The sequence below is a fragment of the Sphaerodactylus townsendi genome, linkage group LG12 (genome assembly GCF_021028975.2).
Source record: "Sphaerodactylus townsendi isolate TG3544 linkage group LG12, MPM_Stown_v2.3, whole genome shotgun sequence".
NCBI lineage: Eukaryota > Metazoa > Chordata > Lepidosauria > Squamata > Sphaerodactylidae > Sphaerodactylus > Sphaerodactylus townsendi.
In genome coordinates this window covers 2,815,137-2,840,838 of record NC_059436.1, presented here as the reverse complement: position 1 = coordinate 2,840,838, position 25,702 = coordinate 2,815,137, and the positions used below count along the sequence as shown (strand labels likewise).

Here is a 25,702-nt window from a genome sequence, read left to right as displayed (position 1 = left end):
TGGCAGAGTGAGTTCAAAAGGTAATAAATACATCCTTGGGGTGGGGATGATCCTGTTTGTTCATCATGAGACCTCTGCTTCAGAAGTGGGTTTTTGAACCTGAGTGACCCAGAACAACTAACATCTGATGGCCAATGTTCTTTTCTTGTGCAAGGTTTTTAAGCAGGTGGTAACTATACAACATCAGGCTGTTTGGACATATGAGAGCAAATCCTGTTAACAGGTCCATTTTATGGCACAGGCCATTTTTACAGGAAATCAGGCATCAATTGTGAGATCAGTTCTACTACTGAATGTCATTGTTTTGTTTGGCAGAATGATAACCACAATTTTGTCCCAAGAACCAAAAGGGGGAAAGCAGCTTTGTATCAAACCAGAATAGTTACGAAAAATGTTGTCTCCATCTGGTATGATTTTACCAATTTGGTTATCATTAAGGCAGATGACGAGAGTTCAGCTGATGTAAATCACACGTGCTTTGTAAAGTGCGGACAGGGCTGATTGTAAATCAGCCTTTTTCCACTGGCATCAATCAATGCAGAAACCTGTAACAGATTCACTTTAAACTGCCCTTCAGTGTTGTTTTTTTTAGAAATGCACACCAATAGCAGAAGGTGTGAAAAGCTCTTTAAGTAGTATGTGTGAATTTGGTGTATGTCCTTATAGGTGGCCTCTTGAAGACCAATTTTTTTTGTGGTTTTTTTTCCAAATAAATTTATTTCCAACCAAAGATCACTGACATATACATCAATAATCAAGCTGTTACACAACATAAATATATGACAATTTAACAATCCTTACTAAATATAGATTACTATATAATAATATTAAAACTTTACATATTGTTATTAATCGCACAAATATTTACAAAAAATTCCTATTTGCTATATCCACTACTATTTACTATCTATAACGATTCGTAAACCTTCCGTAATACACCAGCAAGACAACTAAGACAAGTTCAATAATGTCCCCCTTATTACACTAAATGAATAATATTCCCACCCCCTTTGTTTCCTCCTGTAACATTGGTCATCCAGAAAATCATTTTTAGCTATTTATCACTAAGAGAACAATTGGAGTCATTCATTCACCCATTTCTTCCTGTATTTGTTTTTATAATTGATATAAAGTTCAGTATGTAATGTAGTGATGTTTGATATCATTTGTTTCCTTAAAGTAGACAAACTAAGGTCCCCACCTTTCTTTGTATTTTTCATAAGGGATTTTCCTTATCCTATGAGCTGCCCAATTTAGAAGACCAATTTAGATGGGATTACGACAGTATTTAAACACAGAACTGGCCTAAGTATGTACAAAGTGGAATCCAGTTTTAAAATCAAAAGCGGCATGTTGGTAAGAGGCTCTGAACTCTCCCCTCCTGTGGTTCTTTCTGCACAAATCACTTAACACATTTGTAAAATATTTGTGAAACTTTTTAACACACACGCCCCTTTGGTTCACAATCACTCCCTTGAAACAATTCCTGGCTGCCGTTACATAATTTCCCCCCCTTTTTTTTGTTGAATTCTGTGTTGAATTGATGTTTCAATGCTTCACAGCCTTATGCTGCATTCTATACTCCTTAAATGCTCAATACTTCGAAGACTGCCCCCCCCCAAATAAATAAAAAATAAAAGAACAAATGGAGATGCTGTAAATAAAAAGGAGATTGGAAACTGAGTGAGCCCAGAAAATTGGACCAAGTTCAGGGAAACAGAGAAGCAAGATCGCACAGTAACTGAAGACATATTTAAAACTGTTTCATCCAGAGAATCGTTTTAAAAGGTGATTAATTTAAAATGTTTTGAGGCTGGGAATAAAATGTTTTGTGGTAAAAGCAATTTAGAACTTCATAAAGGAAACATTTTATTTCTTGCCTCAAAACGTGATTAAATGAATTGTGCAGACAAACCCTATGTCTTGCATCCCAACAGTCCTTTTCCCAAGCCTGTTTACATTTTTACCCTCCAAGGAGTTCTGGGTGGTATACATGGTTCTTCCCACCTCCCTTTTAATCTAACCACAAATTAGCCTGAGTGAGTGTGACTAGCCAAAGGTCACTCAGTGAACTTCGTGGCTGTGAAGGAGCTAGGTTCGAGTCCAGTAGCACTTTAGAGAGCAGTGGCGTAGCGCCAAGGGACCGGGGGGGGGGGATGCATGGTGCACCGGGTGAGCACCCCTGCAGGTGTCCGGCGAGGGCATTCTGGGGGTGTGGCAGGGGCACGGTGGGGCAGACAGGGGTGTGGCAAGGGTGCAAGGTGCATGCATGCCCCGGGCACAGTTCCCTCCCGCTCTGCCCCTGTTAGAGAGCAACAATATTTTGTAGGTATGAACTTTAAAAACTGAAAACTCCCTTCATCAACTATCTATCTGACAAAGGTGGCTTTGACTTTCAAAAGCTTATACCCCAGAAATCTTGTTGCTCTCTAAAGTGCTGCTGGACTTGAATCAAGTTCTTTTCCTGCAGACCAACACAGCAACCCTCTTGAAACTATCTTCAGCGCCAAGTGGGGTTTTTAATTTGAGTCTCCCATATCCTGGTCCAGCAGTTTAACCACTTCACCACACTTGCCTCCCAGTCTATTTCTCTGTGCTGGGATTGCTTTTTGTATTGGAGCCCCAGCTCAAAGTTAAATGCTTCGAGAGAAGAGATGTAACTTAGCAGGAAGAGGGAGGGTTTTGTTCTTCGTGTCCCATTTGTGTCAAAAATTGCCCTTTGCCTTTTTTCTATTTGACCGGACAATTTTAGACTCACAGAATGCTTTTATAGGCATGGGACTGCCACTATCACATCTAGTTTGGCCCATAGGGGCAGCTTCAGAAAACACAATACCCTCCAACTTAATGAGTCTTTTCTCAACAGTCCAGTGCTACTTAATTGCAATGACCACTGTGCAATGAAGGACGGCCTCAAATTGCTAGAAGGAGGTGATGTACCTCTGCTAAAACATTTCACACAACACATGAGATTCTCATGGACTGAGAATTTTCTCTGCTATATGATCCTCTTTATTTAATAGCTTCAGAAACATAGTACACCTGACTTGGAACAATAAAGGAGAGAGTTGTGTGTTGTGTACTCAGAATGTCCCTCTGTGCCTTGTGAAGAAGGTGAAGGAAAGAGATAAGCAACAGTAGGTGTGTTTTATGATCTATTAGGAAAGTGGCCAGAAAGACATGCTAGTCTGGTGTGGGGCTACCCATTTGGGGAGACTCTGGGAGACCCAATGTGGTTTAAGGAAGGAAGTTTTTTAAGTTTCCCATGCCTGCTGAAAATACTCACTTCAATTTAATTTCTTCTTTCTTCAAATCATACTTGTGATTATTTTTGCTCCATTTTCTGTTTCCTTGCACTGATTTTCCTCAGAAGAGCTATGCTTTTTCACCATTGTTTATGCATCAGTAAATCAACATGATACATATATCATGTGTTGATGGCACTAATATTATTACTATTTATTTCATTTCTGTGCTGCCCAAAGCCAAAGCTCTCCAGGTGGTTTACAACAAATATAAATTTACCTAATCTTATCTGTGTAAAATCGAATGGAAAGGTATTTTGCATTCAAATCTGAACAAATAGAAAAACAATCAAAATGCAATAAATAAGAGTTGAACAATTCAAAGTACAAAAAAGCCATTAGGTGTAGATAACAAAAACATAGTCCAGAGCAAAGGATGACCTGATTAAACATGTTAGGCCCCTAAAAGGCTACGGAGATCTTTGAAAGCTTCCTCCAAGACAGCTGTCGTAACCTGGTGCTGAAAAAATGGCAAATTTGGTGCCAGGTTCTCCACAGCAGGGAGGTTATTTAAAAGGCAGGGGGCCACCACCAAGAAAAGCCCTCCCTCTAGCTGCCACCCTCTGGACCTCACAAGGCTTTGGCACCAGAGGAAAAGCCCAAGAAGCAGAGTATAGTGTCCAGTTGAGGCCAGGAGAGGCACTCCAACAAATAATTATGGTTCCCAAACTGTGTAAGGCTTTATAAGTTAAAACTAGCACCTTGAACTGGGACTATTACAAGCATATGGAGCTAATTAGAAGCATATGGGCAACCAATGCAAGTGGGCCAAAATTGGTCTTATATGTTTGGGCTGCCAGGCCCCAGTTAGTAGTCTGGTAGCCACATTCTGCACCAGCTGCAGCTTTTGAACCATCTTCAAAGGCAATCCCACGTAGAGTGTGTTGTGGTGATCTAATCTGGAGATTACAAGAGCATAGATTACTATAGCCAAGCTATCTCTATCTAGGTGAGGGCTCAACTGAACCACCAACCAAAGCCAGTAGAAAACACTCCAAGCCACCAATGCCACCTAAACCTCAAGGGACAAAGATGGATCCAACAGCACCCTCAAGCTGTGAACCTGTTCCTTCAGGGGAATTACAACCCTGTCTAGAAAAGGTTGAGCTCTTCCCATCCAATCAGAAGAATTGTCCACCAACAGCAACTCAGTCTTGTCTAAATTGAGTCTCAGTTTATTAGTGCTTATCCAGTCCATTATCAGCCAGACACCAGTTTAACACATCTGCACCCTCACCTGCCAACAATGAAAATATATGTCAACATTATCTCAATTGCTTATCAAAACCATAAAATGTGTTAATGTAGTATAAATGAATCTTTTTTAAAAAGCATGAAGTGGATGCCCCAGACTCTAAAATGTGGAGAGATGAGCATTGTATTTGGAGAGATGAGAGTTGTTATACTCCAGAAACATATGTGTATGTCATTGCACATGTAGAGTTTAGATATGAGAGCAAAGTTTTGTAGATGTCTTGAATCAGTTCTTTTTCCTTCCTGGTTTTAATTTGGGAGAAGGCAGCAGCGGGGGGACGGGGGGACGGCAAAGGACATTTCCTGCAAGTTGTAAAATTAATTTAGCTCTGATCCTCTAATCCACTTGGGCACCTTCTAATGGAAGCTCCACACAGAGACAGATTGTTGAATCAGACTTTTCCCCCCTTAATGTTTTTGGCTTCCTCTGTGGTCTTGTTTTGCAACTGTGGGCGAGGCCTCACAATGCTGCATACTTTTCATGAAGATTTGATCATCTGAAATAAATGCTGAAAAGGGCTCTTTGAGGTTTCTTCTCCTGATTACTTGAGATGGCATAATTGGCCACTGACTTGCTTTTTAAAATTCTGAATGATTTAAAAACAGATTGTTTTCACAATTGCTAAAACAGACCCCAAACTATTTGTAAACATTGGAGAAGTACAAACCCTCTCAGGGTTTCATATGAGGTAGTGCAGAGACATGGAATCTGTCTTTAGTGTTAGGTGAAGCAACAGTCAAGAATGCCTCTTTACTAAGCATCTTCCCTCCTTGGGGCAAGAAAAAATGTAGGACAAATGCAGTGGTGGGATTCAAATAATTTAACAACCGGTTCTGGTGGTGTGATTCAAATAATTTAACAACTGGTTGTTTACAAGCACCATTTTAACAACCGGTTCTGCTGAAGTGGTACGAACCTGCTGAATCCCACCACTGGACAGATGGATATGGTTTGGCCTTTTGATTCTGAGCAGTTGGCTGCCAAAGTTTTGTCTGAACATTGGAATTCACACAGGGAGGAGCACGAGACGGTAGAACCGCAAGATTGTGGACAATGAATCGAAGCTTGGAATAATCACAAAACAGAACTCCACCGAAATATGAAATCTAGCCTAGTTCTATGTCCTCTTCTGTAGGCTGTGCTGACTTTCTATTTGCAGGGGGAGGGGGGGTTTAACATAGAAGAATATTCCCAAAAAATACATCTGCCATGATTTTCCATTTGAAGTGAACAGCTCCTTCTAACCCCATCTTGTTTTTCTCCATGTATGAACTGGGACTAACATCATCTTTCCTAGGTCTGGGATATTTAGTCATCTTTTCAAGTTAAGCCCGCTTTTGACCACAATTTAACCTTCATTAATGTGTAAACTCAAAGGTGATTAGAGTGTGTTAAAGATGAGCTAAACTGTATTAACTTATCTTGAGGCGCTCACAGAGACAATTGATCATTTGTCCCCATCTTTTCCCTCTGCAACAGAATTCTCCATTAGCATCTCTGGGAAATCTGAAAATCTGTCCTGAAAAGAACTGAAGGGAGAGAGTTGCTATAGATTGTTTTTCTTCTACCCATGTTGAAAATAACAATAATAAATATAAAAATTTCACATTATCATAATTTTGGCAAAACTAGAAAAACATGTTAGTGTAACTGTGCAGTTATAAGGGAAAGTACATCAGGAATTTCATATTGTTTCCAGATGTCCATTGCCATAAAGGATTCTCTCTCTCCCACCCTCACTTGGAACCATAACAGGAATTTTTTCAGCATTTCACACAGGGATGGATAGGTCACATGGATTTGGGCACATGTGTTGCAGTCACACCGCATTTTTTTTCCAGCAGTGAAGGGATTTCAGCAATGGGGCTTTCCTGGCATGCACAGTTCAATACCAACATATTTGGACTGCAGCTGGTCTGAAATTTGGTGGCAAAGGTGTTGACAGCAATACACCAGTGTGATTTTATTATTCCTGTAATACATAAGGCTGATTTTGAATTTCTCATTTTTTGCTGTTTTGAAAGCCAATGCGATGTAGTGATTAGAGTGTCGGATTACAACTGCAAAGAACTGGGTTCAAATCCTTGCTGAGCTGTAAAGCTCACTGAGTGACCTCAGGGCCGTCACTCTCTCAGCCTAACCTACCGCACACAGAGATGCAGATGAAATGGACAAGGGGACAAACACGTATGCTGATCTGAACTCCTTGGGTGAAGGGTGGGAACAAAGAACCAGTAGATCCTCACATCCTTTTTCAATGTTGGTTCCTTCTTGTGTGCATTGGCCCTTGGATTATTTTTGTGCTCTTTCCTATGTGACAGTAAATCAACAGTTTACATCCAACTGCAACAATTTACAGATGCTGTAAGAGTTGCTGGAAATTTAGAAGTGGTAGTTGGGAGGAAAAATTGGGAAGGGAAAGGCTATCATCAAAGGCTTTCAAAACCAGAATCAGCTGGCTGTTGTAGGTTTTCTGGGCTGTGTGGTCTTGGTCTGGTAGTTTTTGCTCTTGATGTTTCACCTACATCTATGACTGGCATCTTCAGAGGCATGTCATGTTAGCATGTATTTGTCACATAGAGAAATGTTGGCAAAACATCAGGAGCAAAAACTACCAGACCAAGGCTACATGACCTGGAAAACCCACAATAGCCAGTTTTGGAAGGGAGCTCTGCAAGGATGTCATACTATAGAGCACTGGCGTAATGCCCATTGGGCAAGGTGGGCAGCTGCCCAGGGCATCACCTTGTGGGGGGCATCAAAATGCTGGGTTCGTTTTTGGGTATTTTAGTGGTTTTCCATTTTTGGCCTGCAGGGGGTGCAGCTTTTAGGCTAGCGGCACCAGAATTTCAGCGTATCATCAGGAGCCTGTCCTTATGCTACACCCCAAGTTTGGTGAGGTTTGGTTCAGGGAATCCAAAGTTATGGACTCCCAAAGGGGGTGCCCCTATCCCCCATTGTTTCCAATGGGAGCTAATAGGAGATGGGGGGTACAGCTTTGAGGGTCCATAACTTTGCCCCCCTGAACCAAACTGCACCAAACTTGGGGGGTATCATTAGGGCAGTCTCCTGATGAGACCCTGAAAGTTTTGAGACTGTGCCTTCAGAAATGTGCCCCCCACAGCCTGCAACCCCCATTGACAGCAATGCAGAAAACTCAATTCAGAACAAAGATTCTTGGGCAAATTTCTAGGATGTTCCTGCAGGGGGTGCATTTTTGGATGTATCGGCACCAAAATTTCAGGGTATCATCTGGAGATGAGGGCACCCCCCAAGTTTGGTGCAGTTTGGTTCAGGGGGGGCAAAGTTATGGACCCTCAAAACTGTAGCCCCCATCTCCTATTAGCTCCCATTGGAAACAATGGGGGATGGGGCACCCCCTTTGGGAGTCCATAACTTTGGACTCCTTGAACCAAACTTCACCAAACTTGGGGAGTAGCATACGGACAGTCTCCTGATGATATGCTAAAATTTTGGTGCTGATATGTATAAAAATGCACCCCCTGCAGGCACCAATGTCCTGGTGCAAAAAAAATTTGGTCGTGGTGGAGTGGCCGCCCATGGGGGGGGGGCATCCAACTCAGGTTTTGCCCAGGGCTACAGTTTGCCCAGGGCTGCCTCGTTACGCCCCTGCTATAGAGCAGTGGTTCTCAACCTTCCTAATGCCGCAACCCTTTAATACAGTTCCTCATGTTGTGGTGACCCCCAAACCTAACATTTATCCATTTTACAAATGGACAACACTGATGCAGAGAGTCTTAAGCGACCTCTGTGAAAGGGTCGTTCGACCCTCAAAGGGGTCGCGACCCCCAGGTTGAGAACCACTGCTATAGAGTCTATCCTCTTCCTCTGACATTTCCTCCAGGGCAGATGATCTCTGTATTTTAGAGATCAGTTATAATTCAGAGAGAACTCCAGTCCCCACCAGGAGATTAGCAACCCTAACTGACTCCTACTTTGTTTTCCTGCACAATTCAAAGTTGTTGTTTTTGATCTGGGGAGTCCAATATCAGCTAGGTCCAATGATTCTCTTCTATAATTCTGTTCTATAGCATTCTTCTTCAAAAGTTCTTCACTGAGTTGAAGTGAATAGAGAGAGAGAGCCTTTCGTTTGTAGCGTTCCTTCCATGGAGTACTTTTTCTTACAAAGAGGCTTGGTGAATTCTCTGTTGGCCTTTAAAGTGCCATGTGACCACTCTTCTGTTTCATTCTGATTTTGATAAAGCTCTGGTTAATTTGCTTTTGTTCCTTGAGAATGATTGTGGTTTATTTTGTGCTGTTGTTAGTTTAATGCTCTGGGATTTTGGCTCAGACTGGATGGAAACAGATCTCAAGTGGATTTTAAAAATACATTAATGGCAGCTGAGCAAGGGAGGGGTGATTTGAATCAGAGCTGCCATTCATAATGGCCGGGGTTGAAGAACTGAACTTTTTTTTGCACACCACTATTGGTTGTTGAATGCCCCACTTGGTGATTGTATTGACTCAACAGTGTGTATCTTACCTTTTCCAAAAGTTTAGGGTGATGAACAGCAGTTTTAGATAGACAAATACTTATTTATTATTTTCTTTATTTAAAACATTTCTGTGCCACCTTTCCACCAAAATAGGGTCCCTATGGTGGCAAACATCCAGACATTAAAACTACATTTAAAATAAACTATATATAAAATAAACAATTCAATAAAAACATTAAAACACACACGAAGGGAGGCTAAGCAGGGTTGGCCCTGGCTAGTATTTGGATGGGAGATTTCCAGGGAATACTAGGGTTGTGATGCGGAGGCAGGCAATGACAAACCACCTCTGAACGTCTTTTGCCTTGAAAATCTGTGCAGTTATTATAAGTCAGCTGACCAAGGAGCCTTCAAAAATGCATAGACAGTTAAAACTAAAAGCACATAAATTAATGTACATCATGTTAAAACTGCCGCTACTACAACATATTGCTACCAATTGCCAATCAGAGTCATTTGTTTGTTCCTTCTGCCAAAGTAATGCTGAAATAATTCTGCTTTGCATCTTTTATAAAAGAGTGTAGGATCCCTCCATCCCATATCCAGCAGGCTACTCCAAAGAGTGGGTGTGGCTACTGCAGTGGTGAAGCCACCAGGGGATGGGGGTGCGATGCACCAGGCACACCATTTCTAGTCATGTGGGGGGCAGAAAAATCCCCCTCCCCGCTCCCCCCGCGGTGCCCCCCCACGGCGCTCCACCCCCTGAGGCGCACCACCCCACTTACTTTTAGGAATGGAGCAGACCGGGGCTCCTGGGAAATGTAGTTCCCACCAGGCCCAGGCAAAGCAGGCAGGCTTCCGGCCTTCTTCTCCAGCCTTCTCCTTTCCTAAAAGTAAGTGGGGTGGGGTGGGGTGCGCTCGGGGGCGCTGGGGGGCGCCGTGGGGGGGGCAGGGGGCGCCACGGGGAGGTGTAGCTATGCCTCTGGGCTACTGAAAACAAGCATGCAGAGGATGAGGATGAGAAGGCCTCCCAAACAGAGGGGACCACCAGAAATGAAGTGCCTATTACCTTAGCATGGAGAAAGGCACCCCATTAGATATGTGGGTCCTAAGCCACAAAGGGCTTTTCAGGTAGCAACCAATGGCTTGAATTGTACCTGGAAACAAATTGAAACTGCTGAGGTGCAGGGGTTCTGTAAACATACTGCCATAAACTAGTAGCAGCTTTCTGAACCAACTGAAGTTTCTGAACAGCATTTAAGGACAACTCACAAAAAGTGTATTATAATAATCTAACTTTGAAGTGACAGTGGGATGGTAAAACATGATCAAGTTTGAAAGACAAGTGATGCACTTGATGTAGGTAATAGAATGCACTCCTAGCCACTTTTCCATCCTGCTTACAAAAGGATTGCAAAAGTTATTTTACCGCAAAAAGTCTAAATAACTCTTAAGCCACCTATAATGGCTAAACCAGTGGTTCTAGAACAGGGGTCTGCAACCTGCGGCTCTCCACATGTTCATGGATTACAAATCCCATCAGCCCATGGCCAATTGGCCATGCTGGCAGGGGCTGATGGGAATTGTAGTCCATGAACATGTGGAGAGCCGCAGGTTGCAGACCCCTGCTCTAGAGATTATAAAGCAATCATGCTTTCCATAGATAACCACTAAGTAAATGGACAATTAATGTTACCTCATATGTGGCATTTTATCTCTAAGAGGCCCTCAGTTCTTCATATTCTAACTTTGTAAAAAAAAGCTTGCTGAGGGGGTAGCCTTTCCACAACAAACCCAAATCTCCAGGGATGTCAGTCTGAGGCCTTTCACCATTCCGAAATACCTCAAAAGAAAACAAAAGCATGTCATGTTTTATGATCTTGGGTGAACAAGTGCCATTGATGGATATGCCATCAGAAGAGTATTGGTGGAGGGGGGGAAACGCACATAAATGGTTAACAAGGTAATGGTAAGAAATATTGACCTTGATTTGTTTAGCTAAGATGTAAAGATTTCTGAAGGTCAAAGGTTTCCTTGTGTAGTGTTTTGGAGTCTAACTGTGCCTGACCCTCTAACATTAAGCTGCTGTGGCCTGCAGTTTTGAAGAGTGAAGCGAACCGGGGGGAAAACGAGAAGGGGGGAGAGAACAGGAAATGGAGTGAGGTGTTTCAGGAAGTTGTCAGGAGTTGACTGATTGATTCCAGATGGAAAGGGTCACCCTCCATGACCCAGGAAATACTCACTGGGGGAAAGCAGTTGGATGGTGAAAGGGGAGGGTCTGGGAGTTAGAGACTATGGTGGAATGTCCGCTTCCTTTTGAAAAAGCCATAGACTTTTAACTCTTTGGTATAAAGCACGGGTGGTGGAGGTCTGTATTCAGCTAGAGATTTAAGGAGCCTAGGTTAAATGGCAATTTCATATCTGCAGTTTTAAGCTGCCTTTCATAATAGTGTACAGAACAAGTAGACGAAAGCTTTGCCATGAAAGAAACCAAGAGTCCAGCCCTATGAAAAAAAGAATCGCCTTGATGGATCAAGCCACATGTTCTTCTAGAACTGCCACAAACAGTGGCCAGCCACGTCCTCCAGAAAACACACTCGCAAGTCACGGCTATCCACTACTGAACTGAGGCTAGACTGAGGTGTGCCTAGTTCAACATGCAGTTCCAACAGTGAGTCCTCAGATGCCTTGGAAGCTCATAGGCAAGAGATGTTTTAATAGCCACACCTTGAAGTAAATCTGAAAGCCTAGCTATCATAGTCAATAGTCCCAGAGTGGCCATTACCCACAGTTACCAGCAATTAAATGCCAAAGATGAAACTGAATGGTCATTGTGGGTTCTTGCTGTCACAGTCCATTACAGTGGAGTAGATCAGCACATCTAGGATTTCAGAATTTCAATTTTATCCTCGAGGTCAGTTCACAAACAGCAAACAGCAGCCTCGAACAATGAAAAAATGTTGGCATTCTGTTGAGCACTCGTAATTGTTTTAAATTTTATTATGGATGCTCTGCGTGTGACTATTTTTGCATTGTTTCCCCACAACCATCCCAGTCCAACTCCCACATCTGCTCAATCCACCTGATGGAAAAAATTAACTTACAAAATACTAACTTACAAAAGAAATTCTTTCTCTGGTTGTCATGATTCTGCCAGGTGTGTTGGACATTTCTTATGTAAGTATTTTATGGCTCAAGGGGTTGTTGAAGTATTACTGATTGAGAGCATAGGTATGAACATGCCCATAGATTATAGAACCGTGTCTTCAACCAGAGGGTAGGCAGCCACTATCGTCAGTGATGCTGTAAATGTTTGCATTTAGCAGGGGGTTTGTAGTCGACCCACGCGGTCAGCGTAAGAACGAGACGAGACGCGGAGATAACATCTGGTGGAGATCGCCAGCAGCGGGAGACCGGAGGTCCGTGTTCCTAGCGAGTCTCCCGTCTGCCGGTTCCTGGCACCCTTTATTGTTACTCTATTGGGGGCGTGTAGGAGGGAGGACTGGGGGGAGTTCCGGGAGAGCGGGAGGTCGGGAGATCATCATGTGATGCATGATCTCATCTGGCTACGTGCGGAGAGGAGCGTACGCGTCTGAGCCTAATCCTCACCTGGGGGCAAGACCATTGTCCCTGCGCCCGGTGATTGAGCCAGACAGTTCATGACCCGTGACTCATGGGGGGATGAGGAGTGGGGGTGCGATGCGACCGGCAAGGCCGCAGGTCCGTTGGCGTCCCAACGTTCTACTACAGCACTGCTGGGTCGGCAGTGCACTACTACATCTCCTCCTTTTTTACATTTTAGAAAGCGGGGGGCCGAAACGCTAAGGGGCGATTTAAAGGCGCTTTGTCTCCTCCGCCGTTTGGTCAAGTTGACCAAGCTGCTTGTGCAACATTAGAACTTGGTTGCGGGGTAAGGGAAATCGAGGGGTTTCTTACACACCGCGTTACAGGCAATATTAGACACGCATTGAACGTAAACAAGATCCGATAACAAGGCATACAATTAAACCAATGCAGAGCTGTACAATAGCACTCAACCATCCTCCCGGCAGCCAGCTCCAGAGGGCTGACCACCAATGGGGCAAAACATCATACTTCAGATTAGATACAACTTCTTGCAGCTCACGCGACTTTCATGTGGATCAACTGGAAATTATCAGAAAGATTAAAACAACACATATTATGTACATTCTCACAACCTTGGTGATGCAACAACAACAAATAATCAATAGCTGCACACGATTGTCTAGGGTCGCTTGGACGAAGTTCCTGCTGCTCGAGGCCAGGGAATCCAGAGCGGTGGAGGAAGGGTTGCTGGACTTCGGCATAGGGGCACAGGCCAGCCGGCCAATAGTCTTAGCATTGTAGGAAGCGAGTCCGGGGACTCCCCACTAGGAAGTTGGCGAGGGAGGCGAACTCCCCGCTTCAGAGAGGCGACCGGCGTGCAGCTCCGACAGGAGAAGGGTCGAAAAGGCAGAAGCGGAGGCTGGCCCGGCGGCGTCCGAGCTCCTGGGGTGGAGCCAACTGCAGGACAATGGTGAGGCGACTGAGGCAACAAAGAGTTCCGGCAGGGGAGTCGGGCCCGGGGATGTAGTTAAATGTCCTCTCCCAGCAGGTCCAGAACCAGCCCTGGGGAGCAGGATGTTTCGAACACGGGGAATGTCCCTCCCATGTGTGTGCAGTTCCAACTGGCCGAGCAGACTAATGGGCCCGGTCGGTTCCTCCGCTCGCTGCGCCCGGTGATGCGGGCGCAGGTGTTAGATCTCGTGGTTAGCGACAGTCTTGGTGACAAGGGAGAGAGCCAGCGAGGAGTTTGGACGACGGGTCCCCAGTCGGCGCTCATAGAGTACCTGATAGATGAGGCATTCATGAAGGGCTTAGCCCAGACTCCGCTAGGAAGTCTCGAGCGCTTGCAGGCGAGGAGCAGGCAGGAGCTTAGCAGGCTCCCGACTCCTAGGTACTGGCCCAGGCAGAAAGATGAGACGTTGGCAGCGGCAGCAAACTGCTCCCAGATGTTGGTCTGGTGAAAGCTTGCCAGGGGTGGCCGATGCGCCATCGGCAGGAGGCAGCACAGAGCAGGCAAAGATGATGGTGAGCCGCTGAGTTGGTGGTGATGATCGCATAAAGAGGCGGCACAGAGGTTCTCCCCGGGTGTCTCGGGTGGTCTTGCTGGCGCAGCAGCGCTAGAGCCTGGCTGGTGGTCGCCTTGACGCCTCCCCCAGGTCATTCGGGTCTTTGGGCGTTGGCGTGGCGTTCCTGCTGGGATCGCTGGGCGGGATCCTCTAGAGAGTCGTTCCATCTCGGGATGGGGTTGGTTTCCTCCTGGCGCCATTCCATGGGTTGGCCTGTCATGGCGAATCGGAGTCCCACCGGAACCTGTAGGAAGAGGGACTGATACACACACCCCTTTCCCAGGTTCACGGGGGGGCGAATCCCGCCAGGCTCAGTTCTAGAGCCGGATGGCGGGAGATGTTTTGAATTTAATATAAGAAGGAAGAAGGCTTGTTTTGCAGCCTGTGAAGGTTACTTTTAATGCAATCCTCCTGGGGGCCGCCCTACTCCCTCTTTCTTTAGTTGTTTGACAGGGAGGGCAGGAGGTAGGCGACCCTGGGGGGAATTGGCTTCAGAGCGTCATCAGGGTGCGTCAAGGCGAGGGTCCGAGCCTCGAGGGGGGGGAGGGAGTAGCGAGTCCTGGGGATTTCAGGGTATGCATGCTTAATCAGCAACACAAAGGGGCTTTGGAAGCACCTTTTGGGGATGGGTGCATCCGGGAATGAAGCAATCAGGCGATTAGAGGCAAATTCCTCACGCACACACAAAGGAGAAAGGAAGGGGGGGTTTCTTTGCAAGGAGTGCACTTACCGTGACCTTGGTGGCTAATGCAGGAAGCTGGATGGTGCTAAAATTTTGTGATCGAATTATCTTGGGAAATGCAGCCGCTTGAAACCACTCCTTAAGAGGCGGTTTGACTAAAGCCTGGCCTTTAACATGATATTGATAGAGTTGCCAGGCGCTGGGCAGCCATAACCCAAACGAGGTTTGGGTATTAGCGGCATAATGGCGGCAGCCCTTTTAAACTGGGGCCTGTCCTGACAGTGCCTACGGTATCAGGACGGGCCCAGATTTTAATCCAGGGAGGGCCAGTCAGCCAATTGGCCCTCCCGCTTTACTTTAATTCGAAAAACAGAAGGAAAAGAGGAGGGAGAGGGAAACAGTTTTTCCCTGCGGAAATCAGAAAATAATTTCGAGGGCAAGATTGGGATCAACGACCGCGTGACGGCTTTACCCGGCCCCAGACCAGAGTCGCTTTGACCTGACTCATGAGGTCCCTTCCCAGAGATTGACATGGATGTCCAAATGATGGGCGGACTGTGAGCTGCCGCCGAAGTCCTGGGCTGTTGACCGTGAGCGGGCGGATGCCCGTCTCGCGGTTTGTCTCACCCCCACCCCCCCCAGATGTGCGGGCAAGCCTCGGTCGGCCACTGGTCGGGCCACTCGGCTGCTCTGATGACGGTAACATCAGCGCCGGTGTCCACCAGGCCCTTGAACTTACATCCTTCTATGGCGAAGCTCCAGATATGGACGGAGCTCCCGGATAGAAGCGCCTCCACCGCTGCGGCGGTGGTGTAGGCCTGCGCCATGTTGGCTGCTGGGGCTCGTAGCCTTTATTGGAGTCGGCAGCGGGCAGCGATGGGGCAAGAGAATCAGCTGAGCGCAGCTGGCCCGGCGAGCAGCTCCTGTGGGATGTTTGTCCAGACCTGGAGGTGGATGGGTCCTTGGTGCGTGGAGTCGATCACTCCGGGACGGCGAACAGTCCCTGTTCAGCGGCAGAGGCTCTTTGGCAGCACTAGCCCAATTGTCCCGGTAGGGATGGGCTCGCCATACTGGGTTGGGGCCACAAGAACCTCGCGGGGAACTTAAAGGAGATGGGCTGGGTGCATGCGAGCGAGCTGACACGAGAGGGGGGGGGTTTTGGCAGGGGCCTTGGCGTTTGGGTCTGCTCTAGTACTCTCCTCCTTGGTCCTGGAGCTGGGAGGCGCCTGGCGGGAGTTTCCCGGCCGGGCAGTCGTTTCTCCAATGGAAGCCCTTCTGGCAACGTGGCACCCGGGTTTTAGGTGGCCTTCTCCTCCTGGGGAGGACCCTCCTCCATCGGGGTTGTAGGCCCCCCGCCGGGCTGCTCTACACTCCCTTCGGAAGTGTCCGGGTCTGCCGCGAGTTAAAGCAGTCATCCTGGGGCTGCCTCCCGCCCGGAGGAGAGTGCTGCGGCGAGGAGGCCAGCTTGGTGGCGAGGATCCGATGTCCTGGCAAGCCTTAAGCATGTCGGCCAGTTCAGGATTTTTTGCCCAGGCCCGTGATTGCCCTGGCGGCACTCCATTGGAAGCCGTTCTCTTTTAAAGGCGCATGAGGAGCCTCGTTTTGGGCCTCCCTCGCTATCTACCTGCCTCTTGAGCTTCCTGGAGCCTGTTCACAAAATTCAGCATAGGGCTCTTGGGGTTTTGCCGGATGGAGGAGAAACTCTGGGTTGGCTGGCCGGCATTGGGGACTTTGATAAATGCCTTATAGAGGCGCACTCAGAGAGGCGACCGTAAGGGTGGCCTCAGGCAGTACAATCTGATCGCTGGGATTGGCAAAAGCATCGAAGCCGCAGCTGAGCCCGGTGTAGCCCGCCAGAGGTGGTTGCTCTGTTGAAGCATTGCTGGCCGGAACTCACTTTCCCAGACCACAAATTGCGCGAGGGCTCAGGAGCATGCGAAAGGTGGTTTTCCAGTCATCTGGAACCATTAGGTGGTTCCTTGCGATGGCTCTCCAGCATGCCTCTCACGAAGGGGCTAGTGACTCCCTCGCCCCGCATTGCTTTGGAGCTCGGTAAGGATGTTATAGCTTAGGGCTTTACCGACAACCCGGCCGAACTATGCCATCCTCCTCAGTATCTGTGAAGTGGATGGGGCACAATGCAAGAATATCGGCATCGCCTTCCGCCAGGGTTTGTTTCTTCTGCAGATCGCGGGCTAATAATGCTCTGGGCAGAGTTTTGAAACCCGCGCTAATTACGCTGGCGCTGACGGAGGTGCAGTGGCTTCGAAAAGGAAGGCGGAGCAGAGGGAGGGGCGGCTGAGCCGCGGGAGAGTTTGAAATGGGTGAAGGAGCGAGGGGGGGGCAGAAGGAGGACAGGCGTCCAATTTAGTGGATAGAGAAAATTCGGGTTGAAATTGAAGGTGAAAGATCGAAGGAGGGCGCCTACAGCAAGGGAGCCGAGGGTCTGCAGGCTGATGGCGACAAAACATTGTCTCCATCGCCAGTAGCAGCGACATCGGGCGCTACGAGGCTCTGTGCGAAGAGTGCGCCCGATGTTTTCCCCAGTCCTTAAGATTCAATGTCCCCCCCTCTGGGTACCATGGACACTGAGCTTCAATCTCCTCAACCAATTTGCGCAGCTCCCTTCTCTTTACTGGGGACCCTGCCGCATTGCTAGCAGCTTTCCAGTTCGTCCAACGCGTTTGTCATAAGCCCTGCTTTTGCAAGCTCCCATACTCACTGGTGTTCCGTCGGACGAGAGAGTGTCCTAGGACGCCGGTGTCTCTGGATGCGCCGATCCAGAAGGACAGGCGATACGAAAGCGGTGGTCCCTGGATGCGCCGATCCAGCTGGACTTCGGGTATCGCTGACCCTTCCCCAGGCTTTAACGGTGAGCAGGGTGGAGGTTCGAGGATTCCCAGGTTTTCGCACCAGCTTGTAGCTCGACTCCACGCTGTCAGCGTCAAGAACGAGACGACGCGGAGATAACATCTGGTGGAGATGCGCCAGCAGCGGGAGACCGGAGGTCCGGTGGTTCCTAGCGAAGTCTCCCTGCCTGCCGGGTTCCTGGCACCCTTTATTGTTACTCTATTGGGGGCGTGTAGGAGGGAGGACTGGGGGGAGTTCCGGGAGAGCGGGAGGTCGGGAGATCATCATGTGATGCATGATCTCATCTGGCTACGTGCGGAGAGGAGCGTACGCGTCTGAGCCTAATCCTCACCTGGGGGCAAGACCATTGTCCCTGCGCCCGGTGATTGAGCCAGACAGTTCATGACCCGTGACTCATGGGGGGATGAGGAGTGGGGGTGCGATGCGACCGGCAAGGCCGCAGGTCCGTTGGCGTCCCAACGTTCTACTACGGCACTGCTGGGTCGGCAGTGCACTACTACAGGGTTAGTCTAGATGGCCTCTAAAACTTCAAGTGCTATAATTCTGTATGTACATGAGCCTGTTCATTGAACATGTCTTGCGGAACATATGTTTTTGTGATCCAGTATATTTGGGGCTTTAATCTGTGAGAATTTGGCTTTATCATTGAATGTAATATTAGTTCACAAATTCAGTGGGACTCCAGGCTCTGAATTAAGATTCCACATACTGTTCACCCAGCTTGCATATGCACAGCCACTATAATATATGTTCACATTCATACAAACATATTGTATATATGCAGTATATGATCTATACATAATTGAGAGCCAGTGTGATGTAGTGGATAAGAACGAAGGACTCTAATCTGGAGAACTGGGTCTGATTCTCCACTCCCACTCATGAAACCTGCTAGGTGACTAGTCACAGTTCTCTCAGAACTCCCTTAGCCCCACCTACCTCACAAGGTGTCTGTTGTGGGAACGGGGGAGGGAAGACAATAGAAGGCCACTTTGAGACAATAGAAGGCCACTTTGAGTAGCATCCTGTTTCCCAAAGAGGCCAGACAGATGCCTCTGAGAAACCCTCAAGCAGAGGAAGAAGGCCAATAGCTTTCTCTTGTTATTATCCTCCTGCAACTGGTGTTAAATGGATCTGACCTAGGATCCATTCAGCCAGCATAGCCAATTGCAAGATTATTTTATGAAAGGTTGCCAACAGGTTTGGAAAACACATGTCCCACATTCTATGAAAAGCTTCCTGTCCATTACAATCATCAACCCATTAAACCTCTATTAAAAGGGCAAATAATTTTTCTAAAGCAGTTGGCAACCCTTATTCTTATGCATGGTCAACTGCAATTCTGTCCCATAAATAAAGGGTATTTCACACTTGCATGTAAATCCCGTCTGTATACACATGTGATGTGTAATAATTTCACCTCCTCACTAAACTCTGGCCCTGGTTGGGGAGGGTCTATTCTTACAGGGGTTTACACAGAAATATCTATAACCTCATTTGTGTAGGCTCCAAATGCAGGATCTGTATCTTCCAGAAATTGAAATAATGAGTCCTATTGGTTACAGCTTATGTCCTGTACACATACACATGTCCTGTACACATACACAGACTGGACTGGAAAGAGTCCCAGCAAGCTATTGGCAGATGGCAACTGACTTGACTATAGATCCATTCCTTCAATGGAAAAAAAATTGAGGCTGCCTGGTATAGATGTCAAATCCAGCTTGGGAAATTCCTGGTGATATGGGAGTGGTGCCTCAAGAGGGCAGAGTTTGGGGAGGAAAGAGAGCTTAGTGGAGATGTCATCCCATAAAGTCCACCTTCCAAAGCTGCCATTTCTTCAGAGGAACTGTTTTCTATTGTCTGGAGATCAGTAATAATTCTGGAAGAACTCTTGGCCCCCACATTAATGGCTTGGATGTTGCCTCTCTCTTTCCATCCAGAGAAATGTACTATGTCGTTCAAAAAAGTGTTCATAAAGATATTTCATAATGCACTGTGGTTGCCCGTTAGTATGCTATGGACGTGTATATATATTTATACCTCCATCCCAGTGGATGTATATAATATAGTGTCTGCATGTGTGTGGTTGGATTTGTGTGTATTTGTGTGTGTGTATTGTATGCATGTGCAATAATATACTTTTTTGATTTACATTTGGTTACAATTTAAAATCTTCTCGTAAATATTTCAGACACTGGAATAATTCAGCCTTATTCCCTTGCTGCCGTACTGTGGTCTGGGCTGGCCAGTGAGAGATTAAAATTTATTTCCATTGTTTAACAGAAAATAATGAAGTGCATCTGAGTAGGCTCTGTTATGTCACAGGGGAAATGTTCACATTGGAACAGAGTCTTAACTCCACCCAAGTACGCAATGATGAAATCTGTTGGCACATAAAAGCAGCACATTTTGTGGCAGGAATGTGAGAGCAGCATTAATGTACAGTATGACAAGGGCCTTTTGGAATGAATTAAGTTTGTCTCATGAAAAGAAAGCATTCTTTCAGTCAGCATAAAATTCTCCATTAGAGCAGGTTTTCTTCCTGTAGGCCAAGCACAGTTTATCAACTGTTAAAGGCAAGAATTTTTTTTCTGGACTCCATTCAGATGATTTATGAGACCATGATTTAATTATGGTATGTATGGTTAGTGTGAAGGTCTGAACATGGGCCACTCCACTAGCAGAGCAACCCTGAGGGTGGTGTGGCCAGAAGCGGCACAGCCACAACACAATTGCACTGCCTCCAAACCGGATTGCAGTGCCACAGTCAGCAAACCAAACACAAAATTACCTTGACTACCCTGAAAACCCCTGTGGGGCCAGAGCCGCTTCTCTGGTCCTACACAGCTGGGTTAGTTTTAAGAAAAACTAAGTTAGAAATAAAAGCAAAAGGCATCTGACATTTAGAAAAACAAACAAACAGTTTACTTAACAGAATTTAGCAAGTTACAGAATGTGAACACTCCCCAGTGCCCTCGAGTGATAGACCCAGAATTCAGAATGTTACAGAATACAGATAAGTTACAAAAGGTGACCTTCTCCCTAAGGAGACACACCCCAATCCAATGTTTAGAATGTTACAGGAGATGACCTCTCCCGAAGGAGGGGCCTTGGTGCTCTCAAGTGAGAGGCACACCCCGTATAGGAAAACCTGAGTTTTTGTAGCTGCAAAGACGTCACACAGTCCATCCCCTTAATCTACGTATTATGATCCATTCCCCTTAAGAATCTAATTGGTCAGATCTGTCTCTGGTCACAATAAGACAAACCCCTTATTCTACGTCACACGCTTTCTGTAATTCAAACTGCACGCTGTGAGCTTATGGCCATCCTTGCCCATATGCAAAGGACTACCATAAAAGCTAGCTCACTGTCTTCAAGAAAAACCCGTTATTCTTGGTTGGCTCTCAGAGAGAGCTATGGCCTACAGCTATGCAAGCTTGACATTCTTCTGGATCATAAAACGTCTCCCAACAGTTTGAAATGATTCTAACAACAATAGAATTATACTGAAATACAAATACATGTGAATATGAATCATTTTCATTATTCCTATGTTCATTTAACTATATAGAAGAACTCTTATTTAACTAATCACATTGGTTTAGCTAGTTCTAACCCAAAACCTAACCAAGAAAACAAGGTAATAAAATTGCATCTTGTCTTCTGTCACGTAGGCCCTCTATGCCAAGATGTTATCTTGCTGGCCTGCATATTCACTGAGAAACTGGCTTTTTGACCTTTTGCTAAAACATGCAGGTTTCTGCTGGTCTCCTACACAGAAGCTCCATTTTGATTCATTGCAATCCCTGGTTCATTTGGATTTCTATATTTCTTAATTAATACAAATTAATACACATTCTGATCCGTTCCCACACCCCCTATGCACTCCATGAGTTGTATCTACCTTTTGTATGTACCTTTTTTCTGGCTTAAGTCTACACCCTCAAAAGGTTAGTTTGTTGTGAGAACAAATGTGGTTCATTCTCAGGTTCTCGCATCCCCTCCACTCATATCTGTAACTGAAAGTGAATATTTTCTGGTTTAGGAAATATTTGGTCTAACCGCAGTTTATTGTTACATCTGAATTATAGTTGCTTCAACAGACAGTGCTTGCTTCTTACCTACAGTCCAGGATTCTAGCACTAAAAGTAGTTTGCATAATACTCTTTATTGTGTAACTTGATGACATTATCTAGAGATGTGTGGGTATGCCTTCTTTCATTTTAACTTTCATATGATGTCCTGAGCTTTGATGCTGGTGTTCCCATGGGCGAGCCATGATGTAACTGCTCCCAAGGAATTCTGAGAGTTGCAGCAGGGGCTGAGAAATTTCAGATTTCTTTAGCTACACACAAAAGTAGGATTTCCCTGTTTGCATGAGTATGTGTGTAGAGATTCCTTTGGAACTGGCAGTCTTTGTGTGTCTGGGTCCTCCTTTAAAAGAGGCCATGCTTGGCTAACTTGAGCCAAACCTTTCTATGGGAATTTTTATTTGTGGTCTTCCTTGCAAAACTATGTTTTAAAATATTTCAAGGTGCCTTTGGGTTTGCCAGCTCCAGGTTGGAAAATAATTGGAAAATTTGGGGAAGGAGGTGTTTGGTGGGGAGGGGGGGTCAATAGGGTATAATTCTTTAGAGTCTGCTTTCCAAAGCAGCTATTTTCTCCAGGTTAACTTAACTCTGTCACTTGGAGAGGGGTGTTGCTGGTGTAACCTCTAACTGTGGGTTCTGTGGGGCAGTACTTGGAATGAGTTGCAACAACAATTTTTAAACAACAAAATGGTTTACTTTTCTTTACAATTAACACTTTTAAAACATCAACATTTAACGTTACAATTCAAGGTCCTGTTCAGGTTGCATTTCAAGTCCTTCTATTTACAGTCTACTGATATTGCCAAGTCCAAATTCTTCTTTGCAAGTTGGCTGGCTCCTGAAGACTCCAAGGGCTTGATGAACAGGTTGCAACATGATGAAGGTCTCCAGGAGAACTCTCACCCATTACAACCACAAAAGAAAACCCTGAAACAATAAACTCCAACATTTACAACATAGCAAAACAACAACTACCTTCCCAGTAGTTCCCAACAATATTGCAATTACCTTAACAAGGTGTTAAGGGCTTATAGAAATCAAGGTCCGAGTCTGGTACCCTTGTCTTCTCCAAAGAGCTCTCTCCTGCAGCCTCTTGCTGCTCTGAGTCTCCACCCCTTACTGGGTCAACCCATTCTGGGCCAACCCATTCTGGGCATGGGGGTTACATTGGCAGGAGACCGCCAGCCATCATTTGAAAGCTTGCAGCCCTACTTGAGAGTGGGACTGGAGAAAGCCACCTGGGATGTTTGTTTATTTAAACATTCATATCTCCCCTTTTCACAGTGGTTTACCATATTAGTCAATAGTTATTTAGTATCCTAAAAAAATAGATACAGGTAGTTGGTCTACTGAGAGTATATTTTCGTTCACACTATTGTGTATGCATAGCTAACCAAAATTACCAGAAACTGGAGGCTGGCATTTTCAAACTCACCCCATTGACTTAACAACAACACTGCCCTTTCAACAGACAGCTGGTCCAGGCTATTGATTTTTAGGAAGTTTTTTTTTTTGCTGCTTAGGAGGTGTCTTGAGAAAATTGTACACAAAGTCCTTTAGAAACAAGAGCTTTTTAAATACATGCCATAATGCCCTGGTCTTCAGACCAGATCTGGGACCCTCAGAGGTTTGTGAGCACTTAAAGTCTACACAGAGCCAGAGGTGGGATCCAACCAGTTCTCATCACTTCTCTAAAAGTGGTTACTAATTTTTTCTGAGTGCTGAGAAGGGGTTACTAAAGCAACCTCCCTGCCCAATAGGGACTGGAGGTGCTTGTGTGCGGCGGCGCCACTGTTTGAATCCCACCACCATCGGAAACTGTTATTAAAATTTTTGGATCCCACCACTGCACAGAGCCACCATTTGTTACTCCTTTTTTGAATGACCTACTCCAAGGTACATACATGGAGAGCAAGAGCATCCCAACCCTGCCTCAGTTTCACTAGGAAGAGCAGTAAAACGGCAAGGTGAATTCCCTCAGTGGTGGAGATGATTCGCTTTTAGTAGAGGTAGGGCTCTTCCTCTTCCAGAGACTCATTCGTTATCAGAATTAACCAGACAAATTGCTCCACCAACCAAAGCCACTTAGAGGGACACATGATGTTTAGTTCTGGAGGGATTTGTCCAGCTAATTTCGACAACAAATGAGACTCTGGCATGCTAACTAGTTATGCAACCCCCGAGTGGTCAACTTCTAGAAGAAACAAGTGGTGTTCTCGCCCTCTTCCAGCCTTGTGATTCTGATGTCAAATGATTGAGTTGTCATGTTGTGTCCTGTCATGTGCTTTCATTTAAGTGTGTCACATGCTGCCGCCTCGGGATTAATAGTGAGTGATTTGTGGAGGCCATGATAGTAATGGTTGTGAGGTTCACCTGTGAACTGTGCCAAAGGACTTCTTTGTCATGTGCCACTAGCAACGAGTATTTGTTGGAGGAAAGTAAGAGCCATTTACAGTCATTGATATGTTACATAATGCAAGACAGAAAGATTTCCCTCCTGGACAATAAGGTAATAAAATCCCACAGGAGACAATTTCATTTTACAAATTGAATGATATTTGAACTTGGCTGAATAATGCATTAAACATGGATCAGTGAAAGTAATTTACCTGCTGTTTTCTTTTCCTTCTTTTTTTTTTAAAAAAAAATATCCAGGTGGTGTTATCAACAACAGTGAATGTGGATGGGCATGTACTGGCAGTTTCTGACAACATGTTTGTTCATAACAATTCAAAACATGGACGGAGAGCTCGGAGACTTGATCCATCTGAAGGTATAACCTTTTGCTCGGCAGAGCCTTACACATGCTATATTAAAGAATCAAAGTAGCAAAGTTCTGACCAAGGTTGAGTGACAAAGAAGGGCACCCCCCGCTCCTAATTGCCAGGGAGTTCAAATTTTCTGGCATCTGTCTTTGTAAATAAATCAAAATAGAAAATCCATAAAACAGAGGTTGTGAGAACAATGTTGTAAGCCACTTCAGGTCTCCAATGGGGGAAAACGTACATATGATCTAAGTCAAAACTGACTCAGCAAACCCAGCAAACAGTTTTCAAGGCAAGAGACGAACAGTGGTGTGCCATTTCCTTCCTCTGCAGATTCTTCCTTGGGGGCCTCTCATTTAAGTACCAACACTGTTGAGCTTCTGAGATCTGACAAGATTGGGATATACCATGCTGCCTTTCCAGCATGGTGCAGTGGTTAAGAGGAGTGGGTTCTAATCTGGAGAACTGTGTTTGATTCCACATGAAGCCTGCTGGGTGACCTTGGGCTAGTCACAATTCATTCACAACTCTCTCAGCCCTACCTACCTCACAAGGTGTCTGTGTGGAAAGAGGAAAGGAAGGAGTTTTGAGCCTCCTTAAGGTTGAGAAGCCCTTTGAGCCTCCTTATGGTTGAGAAGCAGGGTATAAATCTTATCTTCTTTTTTTGGTAGTATAAATTGGGGTATAAATATCTAAATAAACAAATATCAGAACATTGGTTGATCTAGCTCAGAATGACTGCCGGCAACTCTCAAGAATCTCAAGTATCTGTTACCTGAGACCTTACCTGAGCCACAACCTTTTCTCTTTGTTTTGGAGGAAAGATTTCATGAAGTACTGTTGCCATAAACAGCTGGACTTGCCATACAGTTCAGTACCATCCTGAATCTGTGAGTGAGGATCAGGCAATTTGGTAGAGACAGATTATTACAGGCATATGAACACCAAAAAACCACTTCACATAATAAAACTGCTGAAGTTCATTTCGGATTGTTCATTATGAAAAAGATGAAGCTTTTCTAGTGCATGTTTAACCAGATGAGATTAATGGGTTGAGATGTGGTATCATTCGTTAAGTATTTTCTTCTGTGCCATTCCAGCTAAGCAGAACTAGTGTGTGGTGTGTTGCTTAAAGTAT

The 25,702-nt window shown here is 45.6% G+C and overlaps 1 protein-coding gene across 2 annotated transcripts in view; it reads left to right on the top strand.

The window, feature by feature from the left end:
• Positions 1-25,702, top strand: part of EBF2 (EBF transcription factor 2) — a 258,291-nt gene that overhangs the window by 186,902 nt on the left and 45,687 nt on the right. For both annotated transcript variants that reach the window (XM_048513586.1, XM_048513587.1), the window contains exon 8: positions 24,455-24,572. In XM_048513586.1, coding sequence (XP_048369543.1) covers positions 24,455-24,572 — 118 coding nt within the window. The remainder of the gene's footprint in view (positions 1-24,454; positions 24,573-25,702) is intronic.